General features: G+C 42.8%; 1 protein-coding gene across 1 annotated transcript in view; it reads left to right on the forward strand.

Annotated features, from left to right (window-relative positions):
• Positions 1-17,922, forward strand: part of DGKK (diacylglycerol kinase, kappa) — a gene marked incomplete at its 5' end in the record, with an annotated part of 76,345 nt that extends 58,423 nt beyond the window's left edge. The window contains 13 exons of the mRNA XM_008593186.1: positions 999-1,103; positions 1,531-1,627; positions 3,301-3,408; positions 5,494-5,590; positions 5,861-5,968; positions 6,605-6,718; positions 7,060-7,194; positions 8,371-8,531; positions 9,123-9,264; positions 10,270-10,356; positions 13,503-13,613; positions 16,771-16,894; positions 17,858-17,922. Coding sequence (XP_008591408.1) covers positions 999-1,103; positions 1,531-1,627; positions 3,301-3,408; positions 5,494-5,590; positions 5,861-5,968; positions 6,605-6,718; positions 7,060-7,194; positions 8,371-8,531; positions 9,123-9,264; positions 10,270-10,356; positions 13,503-13,613; positions 16,771-16,894; positions 17,858-17,922 — 1,454 coding nt within the window. The remainder of the gene's footprint in view (positions 1-998; positions 1,104-1,530; positions 1,628-3,300; positions 3,409-5,493; positions 5,591-5,860; positions 5,969-6,604; positions 6,719-7,059; positions 7,195-8,370; positions 8,532-9,122; positions 9,265-10,269; positions 10,357-13,502; positions 13,614-16,770; positions 16,895-17,857) is intronic.
• Positions 17,923-19,226: the final 1,304 nt, after the last annotated feature.

The raw sequence follows: 19,226 nt of genomic DNA on the forward strand, positions 1-19,226 counted from the left end.
TGCGGGCGCGACGCTGAGGGTTGCGATCCCGTTGCCGGTCCCGGTCCGGTGCGGGCGCGACGCTGAGGGTTGCGATCCGTTGCCGGACACGAAAAAAGACAAAATGGAAAAAAAAAAAAAAAAAAGAAGAAGTCCCATGCAGAAAGGTAGTCACTTTGGTTGGCCTTTGACTTAGCCATGGTACCTCCCCCTACCTTGGTAACTTCAGGTACAACTTTAGCCAAGTTTCCAAGAAAGAAAGGAAATCTCCCTTCTGCACTGTGGAAGAATTAAACAGTTTGCCTCTGTTTTTATAATTAGTTTCCAAGTAGTGGGGAGCAGATTAATCTGATGTAACCATAACTCTGTCACAACTGACCCTGAGTCTGCTCCATCAGTACATATGTCAGATTTAGAGGTGCAGCTTGTAGCTATGGGATAGAGCAAGGCTCCCTTGCTAGGGTAGGGATTGAATCTGAGAACATTAGCATAGGCTTAGCACCTGAGCTATACAACATAGAGGCCAATGAAAAGAAAGAAGACTTCTCAAATGTTCTGAGTATGGCTGAGACATTTCAGTGAAAGAGTGGCATGGTCCTAGAGGCTAAATTCTGGACAAAGGTCATGTGAGTAAATGAACTAACAAAATGGACGTAAAGAGCAGAGGGTTTCCCACCCTGCTACCCCCATCCCCTGCCCCAAGCTTTTGCTCACAATCATATGTACTGGGTGACAAAAAAAGTGTAAACAGTAAAACAGAGGAGGCTCGGGTACAGATATGAAAAGACATGGCAGCAACACTGTAAGAAAGCTAAGACCACATACAGCATCATGGGGAAGAGGTGATGGTCAAAAGGGAGCCCACCGTCTACCCACATACTGACTAGCATTAACTAAACAAAATAGATGCTCAATAAATATTTAATGAATGTAACCAATCTTCCCTCCCTCTGTCTGTCCCTCCCTCCCTCCCCTCCTTCTTTCCTTCCTTCCTTTCTTCCTTCCATTTTTTTCTATAGTTCTGGATGAGGAAAGCAGACAGACAATATCAGTTAAAAACTTTGCTTCAACCTCGTTCCTGGGAGATGACTCAGAGGATATTGACCGGATGAGCCCAAGACACCGTAAGGATCTTTGTCTTCCTCTCTTATTCTAGCCTCATCACTGTCATCTAGTTCCCAAAGAATAAGTATGTTTTTTATGCGTCTTCCTTTAGCCATAATTCTACTCTGCAGTAAACACCTCTTTCTTTCCCAGAAACCTCACACTGTAAGATCCCATGCCAGTGTCCAGAGTAATAAACCCATTAGGCACTTTGAAAAGGCCTGATGAGATCCAAAATTTGAAGCTGTTTTCACTGCTAGCAAGCATGCAGTCCCTATCCATCCAAGAGGATTCCTCTTTGGAATGAAAACCTTGAATGTTATCTAGGAGAAAGTCATTGAGCTTGACCCTGCCCCCACAGATAAAAATAAGATGAAATACATGTAGCGGGAAAGGGCTTTTTTGTTTGCATCTAACAAACACGAAGGTGATGTCTTTTGCATCTAGGTTCTCGTGGTGGCACTTTGTCTCCTATATCCTCTCTCAAAAGCGAGGACCTAGAAAACCTCAACTTGGAACACTTACATTTCACATCTGAAACTATGTAAGTACTTAACCCTATCACCTTTTAATGGCTTCTTCCTTTCTCTGGTTAAGAGCACAATCACAGGATATCCAGACTCAAATCTTGACTCTACTTACTAGTTGTATGACATATGCAGGTAACTTAACCAATCTGAGCCTCAGTTTCCTCACATGTAAAATGGAGATAATTGTAGAACTTGCCACGTAGAGTTCTTATATTATTTGAGTTTATATATAAAAAGTACTTGCATTAAGCAGTGCTTGACACCTGTAGTTGTGTTACATGTGTTAGCAGTTATTATTGTTATCATAAACACTTAATAGATGTTAATTGTTATTTCAGAGGACTTGTTTTTCCACTATTGTCTGTAACAGTAAATGGCTGAAGATACTAAAAAAATAAGTGGTCATTAGGGGACTAGGTAGCAAATCTAAGGACGTCTGTCTCACCAGTCCTACCTCTTTAGAATCTTCCCAGTGGCAAGGTTCTGCCCCATTTACTCATTTTGAGTTCCATTAAGATCAGTTTGGACGTCAGTTAGAGAAACTCCAATTTCTGCACTGTGGTGGAGGAAGGCAAATCTTATGTGAGAGATGTAGGGACAGTTTAGTAATGAATAAAAAAGTTATCTATGATTAAATAGCTAAATTGTACCCATTTTCAGTTTCTCAAAAGAAAGACACAGCTAGCAATCATTTACATTTTCTTAAATAATTTATCTAAGAAAAAAATTCTTATTCCTATCTCCAACTTCCACTCCCCTCCCCTTTACCGTGGGTTTAAGTTTATATCTGAGTTCTCATGTGAGACCTAATGTGTCTCTTTTTTTGCGGTCGGGGTGGGGGGGGCCTGACTAGTATGGGGATTCAAACTCAAGACCTTGGTGTTACAAGTCTGTGCTCTAACCAACTGAGCTAACCGGTCAGCCCTACCTAACGAGTTTTAATCAATAGTGTGCTATTGGTGGGGGTGGGGGGGACAGATTTGTTCCTGGTGTAAACTCTCTCACTGTGGCCTATTTCAAGCTACTGATATAATGCCATTGGATGCAGAGTTGAAAAGAGATATGCGTAATCAGTTTACATGAGCTGGTACAAACTGGCTTTAGCACACCACTGGTTTTGATGTTGACACCTTAGATGGATGCAGGAGACTCAAAAGACTGCTTGGCGTTTTTTGTGTGTGTATATATCTATCTTCTTTTATCAGTCTTTCCCCCTAGATGTGTGATCACTTTACCTTTTGCTATGAAAGTACTATGAAGGAATCAGACATCACTGAGAGCAGTAGCATACTTAATTCTCATAACATAATTCATATCTGAGATACTCAGAAGTTCTTTATAGGAATAAGCCAGTGATTGTATTTCCCGTTATTATAAGTGGAGAAAATATGGGCCACTCATATCTGAGCTGCCAAAGATAACTAAGATCATGAATTTTGCTGCTTTATTATGAGTGCCAATCCCACTGAAGATTTTCAACTGGCTGGGAACCTTATCTTATAACTAATAAGCTTGTTGTTAACACAGTAGGACATCTACATGTGCCTCTCAAAAACATTATGGTTGGTGCCCAGGGTGGAGGAGCCTTCCTTCAGTGGTTTTCCATCATGCAGATGAAGTCTGCAGCCCAATGATAGCAGCCCTCTTTCCTGCACCAATATCTGTCCTCTTCTTTGGCTAATTTCAGTCGCTTCAAAGAAAAATGTGTAATGAACAACTACTTTGGAATTGGACTGGATGCTAAAATTTCTCTGGAGTTCAACACCAGAAGAGATGAACACCCAGGACAATACAAGTAAGCAAAAGAAACTCCTCTCCCTACATGCAAACACAACCACGATACACATATGTATTCCTACATTCCCTACGTCTCAGACAAGAAACAGAAAGAAAGAGGTCCTTTGGAAGTAAAATGATTCAGTCCCAAGACTAGCCTAGTGGGACAGCTTGCCCCAGATCTTGGGCTGGTCTATGATGACTGCACTGGCATCCTGAATTTGGAGCTCCCTTCACAGTCTAAACCTGTGGATTGCTGTGTAAACACAGCTACCTGTGTTACTATTATTGAGAACAGATTACATTGACTTGATTTAGCAAATTGCCTATCTTTGTTCTGTCTGTGAGAGCTTAACCAGGTCCCAATAGGGTCTGTTTTGTTCTTGGTGTTCCTAACCTCGTTCCCTTGGACCCATTGATTTTACCCCATCCAGTTTTACCCCAAACCTGCTTGGCAAGTTTCTGGTACTGTTGTACTGCAGACAAACACTAAGGCAGCCTCAGAATTATTGTTGTAAATTGAAACTTTTTACTATAAGTTAAAGAAGCATGCCACTCCCACCCCGCCCCTGCCACTGCCACTAAAACATCTTTCTCAGAGTAGGCCTGGGCTGAGTAATAAGTACTTTATTGGGTATGGGATCTGCAAATATTTTCTGCCGGTCTGTTGCTTGTCTTTTCATTCTCTTAGTGGTATCCTTTGAAATATAAATATTTTGAATTTTTATGAGGTCCAATTGATCATTTTTTTCATATCATTATGAAATTTTCATATTATTATGGACTACACTTTTGGTGCCATACCTGAGAAATCTTTGTCTAACCCAAGGTCTTAAAACATTTTCTCCTAAGTATTCTTCTAAAATTTGTATTGTTTTAGCTCTTACATTTAAATCTATGATCCACTTTGAGTTAATTCTTGTTATGGTGTGAAGTAAGGGTCCACCATTTTTGCATATGAATACTCAATTACACCAGCACCATTTTTTAAAAAAGCTACCCTTTCCCCAATGAATTGTATTAGCACCTTTGTTGAAAATCAATTGACCATAAATGTAAGGGTTTATTTCTAGACTCTCACTTCTGTTCAGTTGATCTATGTGGCTATCCTACATGAGTAAGACACTGTCTTAATAACTAGCTTTATGGTAATTTTTTTAATTGGGGGATGAAAGTCCTTCAACTTTGTTCTTTTGTCAGAATTGTTTTGGTTGTTCTAGGTGTTTTGCATTTCTATATAATCCTAATTTTTATAGATGAAAAACTAAAGTGCCCAGAGGACTTATGGTTTCAAACAGAATCCAAATAATTTTGTGCCAGCCTTCTAACATTTCAAAACTCATTCCTTGTGGTTACTCATTTCAAAGATGTGTCTACTTTAAAAGCTCATAGTAAACTATATCCAGCCTTTCTAGTGATTGTAAACTCCCTGCCTGTTTTTATCAGAGATCCTACGGTCACCAGGACCCTGTTCTTCCCACCTCCACTCCAAGTCTCCTGATATCCTTGACTGTCTCATATTTTTTCCACTGGCTCCTCCTCTAAAGTCTCCCTACTAATCTTAGCTCTGTTCTACGGCACCGAATTAAGTGTTTAATATATGGGTCTGGTGTTTGGAAAAGCCCTCTATTTTGCCAGAAAAGACACTGCTTCAAGGAAATTGCAGTCTAAGAATCAGATGTTTCAAATGAAATTGGTTCCAAGCAGCTGAAATCTTGTGCTCTTGGAGCGGCACTGCCAGAGTAGTTGGTGTGTACCAGACAGCTATGCTCACAGCTTTTTATGAGTATTGCTTTCTGAATACAGCCTGTTTCTTCCAAGTCTGAAACAATATTATCAGCAAAGAGAAGTGGGAAATTTGCCCATTGATAGGATGCCAAGGCTTTAAACAGACCCGTGAACCCATTTTTGCAACTGTTTGCATGGGGATACAACTTACACTATTCTAGCAGCCCCTCTTGAATCCTGTTACCACTCAGCACGGCTCTTCTCTGTTAGAAGGCACTTGGGAAATAAGATGGTTTCCCTTCCTATCTTTCCCCATCCATTTGTCTTTGTATTATTCACCCTCTGACTATCTTCCTCTTCCCTTATTTCCCTTTAGTAGCCGCCTTAAGAACAAGATGTGGTATGGCCTTTTGGGAAGCAAAGAACTTCTGCAGCGCTCTTACAGGAAACTGGAAGAACGAGTGCAGCTGGAGGTTAGTGGAAAGGGGGGTGGTCCTTCCTAGGCATGGAGAAAGGAAATCTTATGGCCCTGGGAATCAACTTTCCCCTATGTCCTTGGTTCTTCCTGAGCTTAACTCCGTGATCCTCATTCACAGTTCATGGAAGATATGAAGATAGATTTCCATTTTATGGATAAGAAAATGATAGCATGAAGAGACTTAGAACCTTTCCCCATCTCTGTAAATGTCCCTTCACATTGGTACCTGAAGAGCCAGTCAACTAGAGCTACCCTTTTCTTTCAGTGTGATGGAGAAGTCATTTCCTTGCCAAACCTGCAAGGCATTGTAGTGCTCAACATTACCAGCTATGCTGGAGGTATCAACTTCTGGGGAAGCAACACGGCAACCACAGTAAGTATGAAATAAGGAAGAGGGAGAGAGAAAGGCATGGCCCCTCTAAGGTCTCTCAGAAAGGAGAGTTGGGCTAACATGAGTGGAAAGTGGACAATGGGGGAAGAAAATGTAGGCTCGGAACCTTTATTAGCAGCAGCTGTATGAACCGTTTTTAAGGCAATTACCATCCCAGAGTACAAGAGTCAACCAAAGACCTCGTAGATGTTGCCTGGGCTTTGAATTTGCCAATCCTCAGGCCTGACAAATCCTTGAAAGGTTACCTAAGCCATGCTCTTTTCTCCAAGGGGGGGTCTGTCAGTAAAATCCCCTGGGAAACTACCCATGACCCCTTTCTTCTGAACTCAACCAAAAAGGCCTCAGCCAATAAGACTGGCCTTGGGGATTTATGATGCTGGATTGGACAAGGAGAGAACCAGCTAAGAGTTTTGATCTCAAAAGGGGCTAAGAGTTGCAATCTCAGTGCCCTTTTCCCATATTGGTTTCCTGGCCATCTTTTTCCCTTTTAATAATGCAGTTTTCCCTCTGTGTGCACTAGAAAAATTCTCACCAGGAGCCTTTAAAGCCCATCTGCTCATTATAGACAAGGTGTGGTTTCTCAAGGGTGGGAGATGTGACATAGTTCTTCTTCCTCAGGAATATGAGGCTCCTGCAATAGATGATGGGAAGCTGGAGGTAGTGGCAATCTTTGGTTCTGTGCAGATGGCAATGTCCCGTATCATCAACCTACATCATCATCGCATCGCCCAGGTAGGCACGGGCTGGGTAGGCACTATGAAAGGGCTGAGTTTTCTGGCTGCAACCCTGGATGTGGGGTAGTCCTAGGAATTAGCTGGGTAAAAGAGTGCAAAGGTGGAGGAAGCAGGTTATCTGGTGGGCAGCAAGGTGCTAGCTGAGGCTGGAAACAGATGGCAGGGACCAAAGAAGCAAAAAGTTCATAGAAAATAGGTGTTTCTCCCTGAGATAATCTGATTCACATCCTTGCCAGTGCTGCTTCAGCTACACATTCAGGCCATGACTGTGAGATTATCAGATTGATCTACAGCAGTTGCCTCATTTTCTCCCCCATTCTCCTTTCTCTTCTCTGGCAGTGCCGTGAGGTGATGATAACCATTGATGGTGAAGAAGGTATCCCAGTACAGGTAGATGGGGAGGCCTGGGTTCAGAGGCCAGGCCTTATCAAGATTAGGTACAAGAATGCTGCCCAGATGCTGATGAGAGATCGGGTAAGAGGGGAAAGGATCGTCTTGGGCTCCTACACTGCCTTATCCACAGCTATTACTTGGGTACTGAATACTTTCAGTCAAGCAGAATTCCTCAAAGAGATGTCTGCACACCCTTTGCATCAGAATTACCTGAGGTGCTGATTACAAATGCACATTCCTGGGTCCCACACCAGACCCACTAAAAAGAATGGGGATGGGTAGTTCCCAGGAACCTGTATTTGTAAGCAAGCTCCTCAAAACATTCTGATATATACTGACATTTGTAAACCACTGTCCAAGAGTGAGACAAGGAGCTCCCTCCCATGGTTTTGGACAAGGTTATCCTCCTCTGTCCACTGCACAGAGAGCTAAAGGTCTCAGGCAGTTATGGAAAAATCTGCTCTTAAAACAACAGATTCTGCTTTGAATGTGGTATTTAGGTTCCTCTAAGGTTCCCTAAAATGCTGTGTTCACATATGTCACCCACTTCACCTAAACCTTCTAAAGCTTAGAAAGGAGCCATTATTGATCATATGTTCAGTGCTTGGAAGCTATCTTCCACTCTGACCTGAGAACAGTCCATAGAAACAGCAATAGAGAGGGGAGGGGAAGTCCAGTTTATAAACTGCCTGCTTTGTGCTGGGCACTTTACATATATTCTCTTATGTGGGTCCTTCCAACAATCCTATGAGGTGAATACACTTATTCCCATTTTTCAAATGAGGAAAATGAGGACTAGAGAGGTTAAATAATTTGCTAAGGGTTACGTAACTGGTAAAGGACAGAATCATGATTCAAAATTAAATTAGATATGTCTGGCTCTTAACTGCTTCACAACATATTACCTAGATTTGGCAAAGAAGGGAGCATGAAAGGTGCTCCACTGTCTTATCAGTCATCATGATCTCATTTAGGAACTTCTAGAAGGCAGACATCTGTCTGATTCAAGCCTAGTATCCCAAAACCCAGAATACTGGCAACAACAAAAACTAAAAGGGCCTAGTACAGAAGAGACATTGAATAAAATAATAGATAGATGTGTAGATGGGTATATAGGGGAATTGATGGGGGGGGCCCTCTTTCTCCTTTACCCACTGTACCCACACATTACCCACAAATGTCAGACTCACAGACAGACTGTCTTGTGCCCTCTTAACTACAGCAATCATTAGGATCTGCCACTGTATTCATTTCCAGGGCTTTGAGAACTCAATGAAAATGTGGGAGTGCAAGCATACTGGAATTCAAGCTGTTCTTCAACCCCAGTTAGCCTCCCAGGAATCTCAAGATAGCCTCTCCGATGAGGAGTGTGTCCAGATGCAGCACTTAGCTCAGCTAGCAGAAAATCTCATTAGCAGGTAGGTGGACTGGCCTAGATACAGGGATGGGAATCCCAAGAAAGGATAGGACGAAGAAGCTAATTTGTGTCTGTTAGTCACTGGGGAGCCTGGCCTCAGACAGGAGTCTCACCTAGAGCTCTGAAGATTGACTGGGACCTTGACAATGCAGGCAGGAAATATATTTGTGCTCAGCAATAAGCCAGCTTGGACATCTCTGATTAGGCCCAGAGATGAATTTTGATCTCCTTTTGCTGCCCCAGATCCAACAGGACTGAGAATGTCTATCCTTGCCCTTAAATATCAGGAGGGCCTTGGAGTTCCCAGAGTCACCTGCCCTCCTCTATTCTAGACTCCCACCCTCCCCAACTTCCCAGTATCTAACTTCAGGTAAGACAAGGATGGTCAAAAGTAAATATCTAGAGAAGAATAGAAACATTTTCTGGCACAGGTGACTACCTAGAAACGAACAGAAATAACAGGAGGGAGTAAAGAGTCCAAGTTGGGCACCCAGGGCTTTCATTTCTACCTCTATCTCAACCCTCCCCAGTACCCCAGGCCAGAAGTCCTTCAGAATTCCTGACTCATATGTCTTTCCTTGCTTTATTACAGACTTAATGACCTGAGCAAGGTCCACCAGCATGTGTCTGTCCTCATGGATTCTGTGAATGCCAGTGCCAACATCCTGAATGATATATTTTATGGCCAAGATAATAGCAATGAAGCAGGCACAGCTTCCTGTACTCCCATTGAGGTAAGAGGGGAAGGGGTGGATGAAGGAAAGGAGTGAAACCAGATAGAAAAGGGGCTGAAAGGGAAGGAAGGTGAGCCAGAGGATGGCTGGAGAAACTGGGCAAATGATATGTCAGGAAATTGATGGATAGAGTGGATGGGAAGGTAGGCATTCCTTGACTTGTTACAGGTCCAGGGTGACTACTGGGGGATTCTCAGCAGATTTCATCAGCCTGAGAGCTAGCCCACTTCCCTGATAGCTATCTACCACACCAGCCTCAGGGGAGAAATGGCCAATGAATGGAGAGAAACTTGGCCTTGGCCCTTCCTCATCCCAGGTGAATCCCTGTATAATCTGATAAGGTGACACCTGTCATTGACACCTGTTATGGAGCTCTAGGGTGCGTTGTTTCCCTCTTGAGGGAAAGGTCCAGATCAGGACACTTAATAGTAAATGTTCCATCCCATGGCTTTACTCAGGGCCAGAAGATTTAAATGATGCTTTAAAAAGTAACTTTAGTGCTAGGTGAAACATACAATAGTGTCAGGGCCTGCTAAAATGTGAAATTTATTTTAAGCCAGATCTTAGGTGGAGAAGGCCTGGGGCTCAAGGCCTGGAGTTTCAAAAAGAGAGATGGTTGGGCCTAACTCCACTTGTCATGAGAAAGGTGGTCTTAGACTAAGGACAATAAATGGCCTCAAATTTACTCTCTGGTTTGCATATTTCCTATCTTCCTATGCCCACTGCACCTAATCAATAATGCCAAAAGCCAAGTTGTGCTGTACCACTTTGTTGGACACACCAATACAGCTGTACCAGTAGTTGACAGCTGGCATCAGTTTTGATTGGTTGGTGCCCATGCCATACTAATTGTGCTATATTTTGAATATTACTTTTTCGTCTATAGCCACGTCCTACTGGCCTGCTCTTATCTTCCCACGGAGAAGCCAGCTGCATGCTTACTAACCAACAACTCCTCTATCTTTGTCCTTTCCCTTCCTTTCTTTTCCTTCCTTCTCCTCTCAGACTCTAAGCAGAGATGATGCAGTAGATGTTACATTTAGTCTTAAAGGGCTCTACGATGACACCAAAGCTTTCCTGGATGAAAACTTGGTGAGTGCAGGGGGTTGGAGCATGGGAGGGCAAAGTATTCCATCTGAAGGTAGTCACAGTCTGTGCTTGGTTCTAGGGCACTGGAAACATGTGGGAGCATTTTGGCTAAGTGCTTGCCTGGCAGTTCCTGCTGTGTCACTCAAGATTGTCATTGACTGTGTTACTTCATAGGTTATGCTAATCCACAGAGAGAAAGAAAGTCTCTCTCTCTCCTTTGGCAAATGTTTCCTGAGTCCAGACCAGGCTGATCAAAATTAGGGTGTTCTCATCCTACCTGATACAGCTGCAGTAGAAAAGGGTGAGCTCTTTTTAGCTGCTCTGTATCTCTCAAGTTTCTACATACCTCTTTCACCATGTGGGAAGCAGTGTGGAAGAATGGGAAAATTTGTGGGCTCTGGGCTCAAATCCCAAATCTGCCACTTACTACCTTTAATAGTTTCCTAAGTCTGCCATAACTAAGTACCAACATTTAGGTGACTTAAAACAGAAATTTATTGTCTCACAGTTCTGGAAGCTTGAAGTCCAAAATCAACGTGTCAGCAGGGCTATTCTCCTTCTGAAACCTATACAGGAATACTTCCTTGTCTCTTCCTAGCTTCGGATGGTTTGCTGGCAATCTTTGGTGTTCCTTGGCTTGTAGATGTATCACTCCAATCCTCTGTCTTCACATGATGTTCTCTCTGTGTCTGTCTGTCTTCACATGGCCATCTTCTTGTAAGGATACCAGTCATATTGAATTAGGGCCTACTCTATCCACTGTGACCTCAACTTAACAACTAATTACATCTGCAATGATCCTATTTCCAAATAAGGTCACATTCTGAGGTACTGGGGGTTAAGACTTCAACATATCTTTCTGGGGATGGGGACACAGTTCAACACGTAACACTAGCTGTGTGAAGTAATTTCACCAATCTGGGTCTGTTTCCATATCTACAAGACAGGAATTGTAGTCACTATTTCTCCAGGGTGTTGTGAGGATTAAACAAACTTGTGAGTGGGAGTTCTAGAAGAGCCTGGGACATAGTAGCAGCTTAATAGATAATAGCTTTTATTAGTCCTAGGGAGAATGGACTGAAGCTCTGTTTCTTGGCTACAAGATTAGTTGCATGTTTCTCAGAATGCAAAGTCCATGGGCATACTTGGACTGTGCTCTGATGAGGTAACTCATCATGACCACCTCACTTTGGAGTTGGCTGCCAAGGCCCTGAAGCAGGTGCTGTGCTTGCCTCTCATCTAATTAAAGTTTATTTGAAGAGGGGCTTCTGAGTTAATATTGCAAGAAGTGCGTCCATTCCCCTTTTCATTTGCACATTTAATTGGCATACTGCATAGGAGACAGAGTGGCTAAGGCAATCAAGCCAGGCTGCTCCAACATCTGACCCTCAAGCTAGAGTCTTAGATAAGAGTAACAGAAGTACCTTCTATATATAGGCAGAATTCAATGTCCTTGACAGTTTGGGCTGCAGGAAATATGAGAGTTTGTTCTGTTATTGCCACTCAAGCTTTCTTGAGGCTCGTGGCCTGAAAATTGGTTTGTGCCAGACAAGAACCCAACTTGAGTACACAACAATACTTGAGAAGGATCCCACCACATAGAACCTGATGAGACACCCCCCAACCCACACACCTACACACACACATACACACATCCAAATGAGGCCAGGGGCCAGGCAGCAGCTAACTAAAAATGAACATGTATCTCCAGAAAGGATGTCATAGAGGTGGGATAGAGATAAGGCTTGTTTTATTTGGGTGTTATTCCTCCCCTTGAAGAAGGAGGGCAGTAGGAGCTCAGTGTTAGCAAAGGCATATAGGTTTATAACGAGTCCCACTGAGTAACTCCCATTTCCCTTTTTTGGCACATACATGTCCTGTGTATCTGGGCCACTCTGTATTGTCCTAAGTCATCAGTTGTAAAGCAAAAGAGATTGTCAGCACCGACTTGTTTCTCCTTCATATCCCGTCCTGACTGGCCATAACGTCCCACCCCATCCCCTGCCCATTCACCTGCCACACATTTGTGACAGCTAGCAAGGCTGTACCTATGACTGGAGCAGCAAGTGGTCCATGCACAGCAAAAAGCCACATAAGTGCCAGATTGAAAGTACAGTGCATGCTGGGGAGGTGAGGTGAGGCCAGGTTAGGTGGGCTGTAAGTATGACAGGGCTGAAAATATTACTGTGCATCTGTTCTCCCAGTTCACTACTTACTGGAACATGAACTATCTCACCTATGTTGCTGGTCTAGAACTTGGAGATGAGTTGGAGATGGTCCCAAAAGAATCCATTTTAAGTCTCCCATGGACTGTACAGAGTTCATCCTGTGGGTGCTAGGTGTTACTAGACAGTACTTAAGCTTTTGTTTCCTAAACTTGTAGGACAAGCCATCTGGAAATCACTTCTTAATTACTCAGAGTTACTAGCTAGGAGCTAAAGCACAGCCTGAGGAGGCAGACTGTCTTTGCCAGGAAGGGAAAATTTGAGCTAGTCTCTCTTTAGCCCTATCTCTTTGCTTCAAAAAACAGCCTTTACATTACAGTAAGTGTGTAATAAAGACTCTTCCCAGCATCTGGCCACCCCACATATCCTTTCTGGGACAGTGTTGCATAGAGAGTAGGCTACAGAGTTAAATAGATCTGGATTCTGTCTAGCCAGCTGTGTGATCTTGAGCGCTAAACTTCGAGTCTGTTATCTCACCTATGACATGAGAACAATAGTAAGGATATTGGGAAGATGGAATGAGATTATGTATGCACAGTGTCTGGCATGCAGTATGTGCTCCAAACTTGGTAACTGTTATTTAGGGGGTCATTGCAATGTCTTCAGGGACATGAGGTCAAGAGTCAGACTCTTGTCCTGGACCCCAGGCTGTAGGAGGTAAAACTCAGTGTTAACTGATACTGGTCAAAAGGCCTTTCTGTTTGCCAACTATGAGCATGCTCAGCCCCAAGGAGAGCCCCACCATCTGGTTGTTTCCTGGATCTCCCTATTGAGAAAGAAAAGAGCTGGCTACAAAGGAAATACAAGGTGGCACCTTGTAGTCTCTTGGCCACTAGCAAGGACTGGGAGTGGGGGAGAGGGCAAGAATCTACAAAGGAAGAGTGCTAAGCATTGGACACTCACTCTTTTTCCTGTCTGTACCAGCTGAGAAATGCTGAGGATGAGGCCACACTACAAATCACCCTGGATGCCATGAATAAGGAGTTTGAAAAGCTATCTGAGATCAACTGGATGAATCCATTCCTTGTTCCAGAGGTGTGTAACCTGAAGATTGGGAAATAAAGGGGAAGAGGGATTCCTCCTTGGTGCTTTACCTTCCAGTGTGGGCCAGGACACTGATAACACAGTGACCGATGTAGCAGGAGTCCAGTGTTGGCTTTCAGCTTTAACTTAATGGAGCTTCTTCCCCCCATGTCCTCATCAGAATTGGACAGGACAAGGCAGAAAACTTGTTGAAAAATTAGGTGACTGCAGGAAAATAACCAGAAAGGAGATGCACTCTGTAGCAAGAGATGATGGAGAAAGAATAAACAAGATTTTTTTTCTCTGTTTTTCTGGCTGCAAATTCCCCCTCCCTGCTCAGTACCTGCTGTCAGGACTGAACTGCAGCTGGTACAGACCTGTATCAGTTGTTTACAGCCACCATCTGTTCTGAATGGTTGATACCCAGGCCATACTGGCAGTTAAATCTTCCAAATATCACTTCTCCCTGCTGCTTCCTGTTATTCCGCCTCTGACAGGTTAGCAGGCTCTCTCAGTGCTTCCCCCTAGTAGGTATGTGGCTTAAAAGAAAATCAAGCATGACAGCGGTGGCTACTATATAGCTATAGGGATGCTGTCGTTTTTTGACAACCCCGAGTGCTTTCCTAAGATTGAAAAGTAATCCCATTTCATAAACCAAATGACCCAAAGATGTCTATCTATCACTAGGTAAATTATTCCTTTTATGGTCTCATAGGATTTTTCTTGAAAATTCCCCACCATAGAACCACTTATTTCAACCTGCTGGAATCCCTGGCCCCCCTACTCATTATACCTGCTTTCTGGCTCCATGCACCAGTTATATGCATGTGAGCAAGCAATATGGTCATGTTTGGACGAGGACAACAATCAGGCTACCATTTCAAAGAAAAAGCCATATACAAATTCAGATCTTAAACAAGTTACCAACTTCCTCATGTGCCTTTGCTGATAACCCAAGCACTTCCCAAGGCCCTTTGTGGCCTACCTGTTCTTTATCAGTAGCCCTCTGGGGTAGGCAAACATACTGTTAGGCAGAGAATGAAGCATACTCTTGTTGCATCCCCTTCCATTATTATCCAGTTTAGCTATTTCTCACCAAGCTCCTGTTGAAAGATGGGCTGGATATTGACAGAAATGAGACAAACACAGTCCATGCTTCAAGGTCCCAATTTATACAAGGGAACTTCAAAAAAGTTCATGGAAAAATAGAACTAAAAGATGATACAAATCTTTCCATGAACTTTTTGAAGTACTTTTGTGTGTGAGTCTGCCTGGCCTGGGACATAATCTCTTTTCTGGGCCCCATTATTTCCATAGAGATGAAGAGTGAGGCTCTGAAGAAGGGGAAAGTCGACTGAAAGCAAGCCAGGAAGATGTTGCTCATTCACTTGACGCCAGACTTGCCCACCTTAATGCCACAAAAGATTCCGATCCACTTTGGTGGGGAAAAGCAGAATGCGAGTCAATTATTCATTAAGCTTCCCAAGGCTTTGGCTGAGGGGAAGGTCCTGAGCTCTTCCTTGAGGTTGCTCCTGAAAGGCAATTCTGAAGGCCATTGTATAAGGCCAGGAGCAGTACTAGAGGACAGAGAGTAAGTTGGAGTTAGAGCGGTAAGCGGAGGAGGACAGGTTTATACTCTTCTCCTAATGGAGGAGATTGGAGGTATAAGTAATCCTGAAAGGAAGATAATCCCAAAACTTCTTGTAATATGTTTGGCTTGATTTTCTGGCAACAAAGTTAGCCTCAGAATTATGCTTTACTGATACCAGTACTAAAACAAGCTCAGTTTAGCAGGAGCGAGAGACTGGGATGCTGAACTGGAATTACAGAGCCTGCATGATCTGCACAGCAGAGAACTCATATTCATAATTAAGAACCAAGTTTACAGAACCCTCTTTGCATTCCAGACAGGGAAGCAGGTGGCCTGGGAGGCAGTCTTCCCTATAGGCAGGTATTTGGCCAAGGGGGTGAATTGGGGGTCACCAAACCATATGTCTGAAGGAAGGGGTGCTTTTCTCTAATTCACACTGAGGTGCCATATGAGCTAACAGTGGTCTTAGCAATCTCACCTTTCCCATCCACAGCCACATTACCTCAAGTAAAATATTTAGCATCTCTGAGCATCTGCTTCCTTATTTCTTGTGGGGTTTTTTATTATTATTATTATATCATTACACAATGTAAACATTTTTTGTGGCTTTTACCGATTTCTCTCTAACCTCCCCCACTTCCCACTCTGGTGGCCTCAGTTCCATTCTCTCCTTTTGAAAGTTCAAGGAATTGTTGTGATTGTTGTGTTTTTCTTTTTTTATTTTTGTTTTTTCGGTTCTTACTTATGAGTGAGGACATGTGGCATTTCTTTTTCTGTACCTGGCTTATTTCACTTAAAATAATTTTCTCTAAGTTCATCCATGTTTCTGGAAATAGGAGAATTTCATTTTTTTTATGGCAGAGTACTATTCCATTGTGTATATACCACATTTTCCTTATCCAGTCATCTGTCAATGGACATTTAGGTTGGTTCCAACTCTTAGCTATTGTAAATACAGCTGCAATAAACATGGGAGTGCAGGTATTCCTTTGACATGTTGATTTCCATTTCTTTGGGTATACACCCAGCAGCAAGATTGCTGGATCATATGGCAGTTCTATCTGTAGTTGTTTGAGGAACTTCCATACTGTTTTCCATAATGGTTGCACTAATTTACAGTCTCACCAACAGGGAAGAGGAGTTCCCCTTTCTCTACATCCTCACCAGCATTTGTTATTCTGTCTTTTTGATAATGGCCAGTCTAACCAGCATGAGATGGTATCTCAGTGTGGTTTTGATTTGCATTTCCCTGATACTTAGTGATATTGAGCACTTTTTTCCTCATTTCTAATACACGGATGATAATTGCCACCTTGCAAGGTTGTTTTGAGGCTTATATGAAAGCATTTATTAAAGTATCTAGCAAGGCACCTGTCACAGAATAGGCTCTTGGTAAAGATCAGTTGCTTTCCTAGGGTATGTGACCAGAGATTAGAGGTGTCTCTCATACCTAAATAGAGAACAGGTCTGCCTGCTTTCTGCAGCCATCCTTGTCTACCACCTTGCCAGGCCTCTAGGAATTATTTCTGAATGTTAGGCAACTAACATTTTGACCTTCCTTTTGCTGTGGTTTCCCAGGAAAAATCTTCGGATACTGACAGTAGAAGCCTCAGATTGAAAGTTAAGTTCCCCAAATTGGGAAGGAAGAAGCTAGAAGATGAAGACAAGCCTAAATCAGGCCATGGAATTCAGGGTTTTATTGGTAAGTCTCCCACACATGTATAGCAGTCATGAAGACTTCCGGTAGCCTGGGTACCAAAGGGACCTGAAGCCCTCACTAGAAATATATACAGGCATGATGATGATGGAGGGGGAAGCCAGCTTGGAGCCAACCTTGGACAAGGTGTGAGTTAGAAAGTGATATGGACACTGGTAAGGGGAGAACCTGAGAAGCAGAATTGCTGTGCAGTCTTCTATGATATATACAACTGAAAAGAAAAATGTAAACATGACAGTTATTTTTCTGCTTAACTCATTCCTAAGGTTCAGGAATAGATTCCACGACCTATCTAAACATCTTTTTTCCACCTATCTGTTATAGTAGATCCCTGGAAATGCAAAATTTCTATATGTTTTATTGTTTGAATTTTGGTTCCACCTCTTCCTTCTTCAGAATTGGTCCTAAGCATTATTGATATGTCAGTGGGACTCAAAAGGTTCTTACAGTTGTCAGTTGTGCTGATTCTGATGTCCGTGGTCTCTCCTAAGTCTGGGGCCTAGACAACCTGGAAACTTGAGAGTTATAGCAATAGTGGACATGGGGAAAAAAGGAAAGGTGGTTAGCAATTTGGTTTGTTTTCGAGGAACTAAGATTTTGCACAAATGTCAAGAGAAAATTTCTTAGACAAAGCTGTATTCTCTCAGGAATGGTCCAACTGGTTTGATTCCCTGAGAATCTGTCAGTTATGAGAACATGGTGTTTGGGAGTATTTCTGAAGACTCTGATGGGGTCAATAACATTTCTATAGATTATCATTTTCTGAGCATTCATCCCATTTGTGTTTGGTTCACATGGTGTCAGCTGGTTTCCTCTGATTGTTCAGAGATGGTTGGTACAACAGGAATAAACCAGTCTGTCTCCTAACAGACTCTTTGCTTTCTTTGAGGTTCACATATTTGGCAATGTACTATCCTCATTATTCCTATACTTGTATTTTCTCTGAAGGCAATTTGTGGCATCGCAGAAATCGTGAAGATGAAGCAAAAGATGATGATCCTCCAACACCATGAAGATCTCAACTGTAGTCCTTGAAAGCTGGAAGGAGAACTCACAACATTTAGAATTATACTAAAAAATTCTTGAAACCTCAATACAGGCTAGATTAAATTATTTCAGAACAAACATGAGCACCACCAAGAAAGACCTTCTAATTCTTTAATACAGTTTTCCTGGACTCAATCTGGTCTCCTTAGAGGTTTACATTTTCTCATTGGCCAAAGATTCTTGTTCCAAGTTGTTTGGTTCAGTTCTCCTCTTTGTGCATCTTCGGCAACTACAGTATTTATTGGGATAAGCTCTTTATGAATGGCCTGGGATCTATAAAGGATTCAGCGGAGTTCACCTCTTCAGGGAGTTTGGGAATGATTTTCTCTGACTGGCAGAGAAACGATGCTACGGAATGAATGAATAAAAGAAACACTTTCAGGAAGATGAAGAGAGGGGGCAGGACAGCCAGGCTTGGTTGTGTTTCTCCCCCAATCCCTGCCAACTGCAACTTGCAACTTCAGGAGATCCCTTCTAGTTGGCTCATTAAAATGAGAACTAGGTCCTGGGGGCTTGTCCACTTGCCTGTTATAATGTCCATGTGAAACCTTTTCTTGTAGATGTGGTAACCACACACTCACTCACTGGCGTGCACTCTCTGCAAACCCTTGTGTTTTTCCATGTGTGCGTGTATGTCTTTGCACATATCCAGGTGGTGCTCTGGTGGCTGGGTGAGCCCATTGGTTGGAACTCACCCTATAGGCTCTCCTCCTATTGCCTTGATTCTAGCCTGCATGACTCCATGGAGTGTTTGCCTGCATTCTTGCTGGATTTTTAAACTAAATGTTTGCCGCTGTGCTGCAGTATAGATTATGTATAGAAACATAAAGATATATATATAGATACACACACACATATATATTTTTAAGAACTGGAAATACATCTCAACCTCTAAGTGACCATATAATTTATTGTGCTAACCCAGGAATCCTTCCTCATCCGCCCATTACCCTACACATATATACTCCTCTACTAACTGCCCTAGTTCTTGGTGGAGCTTCTAATCTTTTGGTGCATTTTCAGTGTTTTAGAGGTGGCTGGGATCTACCTATAGCCCAGCTGATTCTGATGCCCCCCTTAAAATTCTGAGCCAGGCCATGGAAAGGGGAACAAAAACACCAATGCCCTGGAGAAGGGAGCTAAGCTGGCATGCTGCCTTTTTTGTTCTATTTGTCCTGGACTCTACATCAGCAACTGCCCCAACCTGTGCTGTTCCTCTCCCTAGTAAAAAGACTATATGGGGCAACCAGGCCTTGAGCTCTGTGACTTA

This window comes from Galeopterus variegatus, unplaced genomic scaffold (assembly GCF_000696425.1).
Source record: "Galeopterus variegatus unplaced genomic scaffold, G_variegatus-3.0.2 Scaffold8855, whole genome shotgun sequence".
Lineage (NCBI taxonomy): Eukaryota > Metazoa > Chordata > Mammalia > Dermoptera > Cynocephalidae > Galeopterus > Galeopterus variegatus.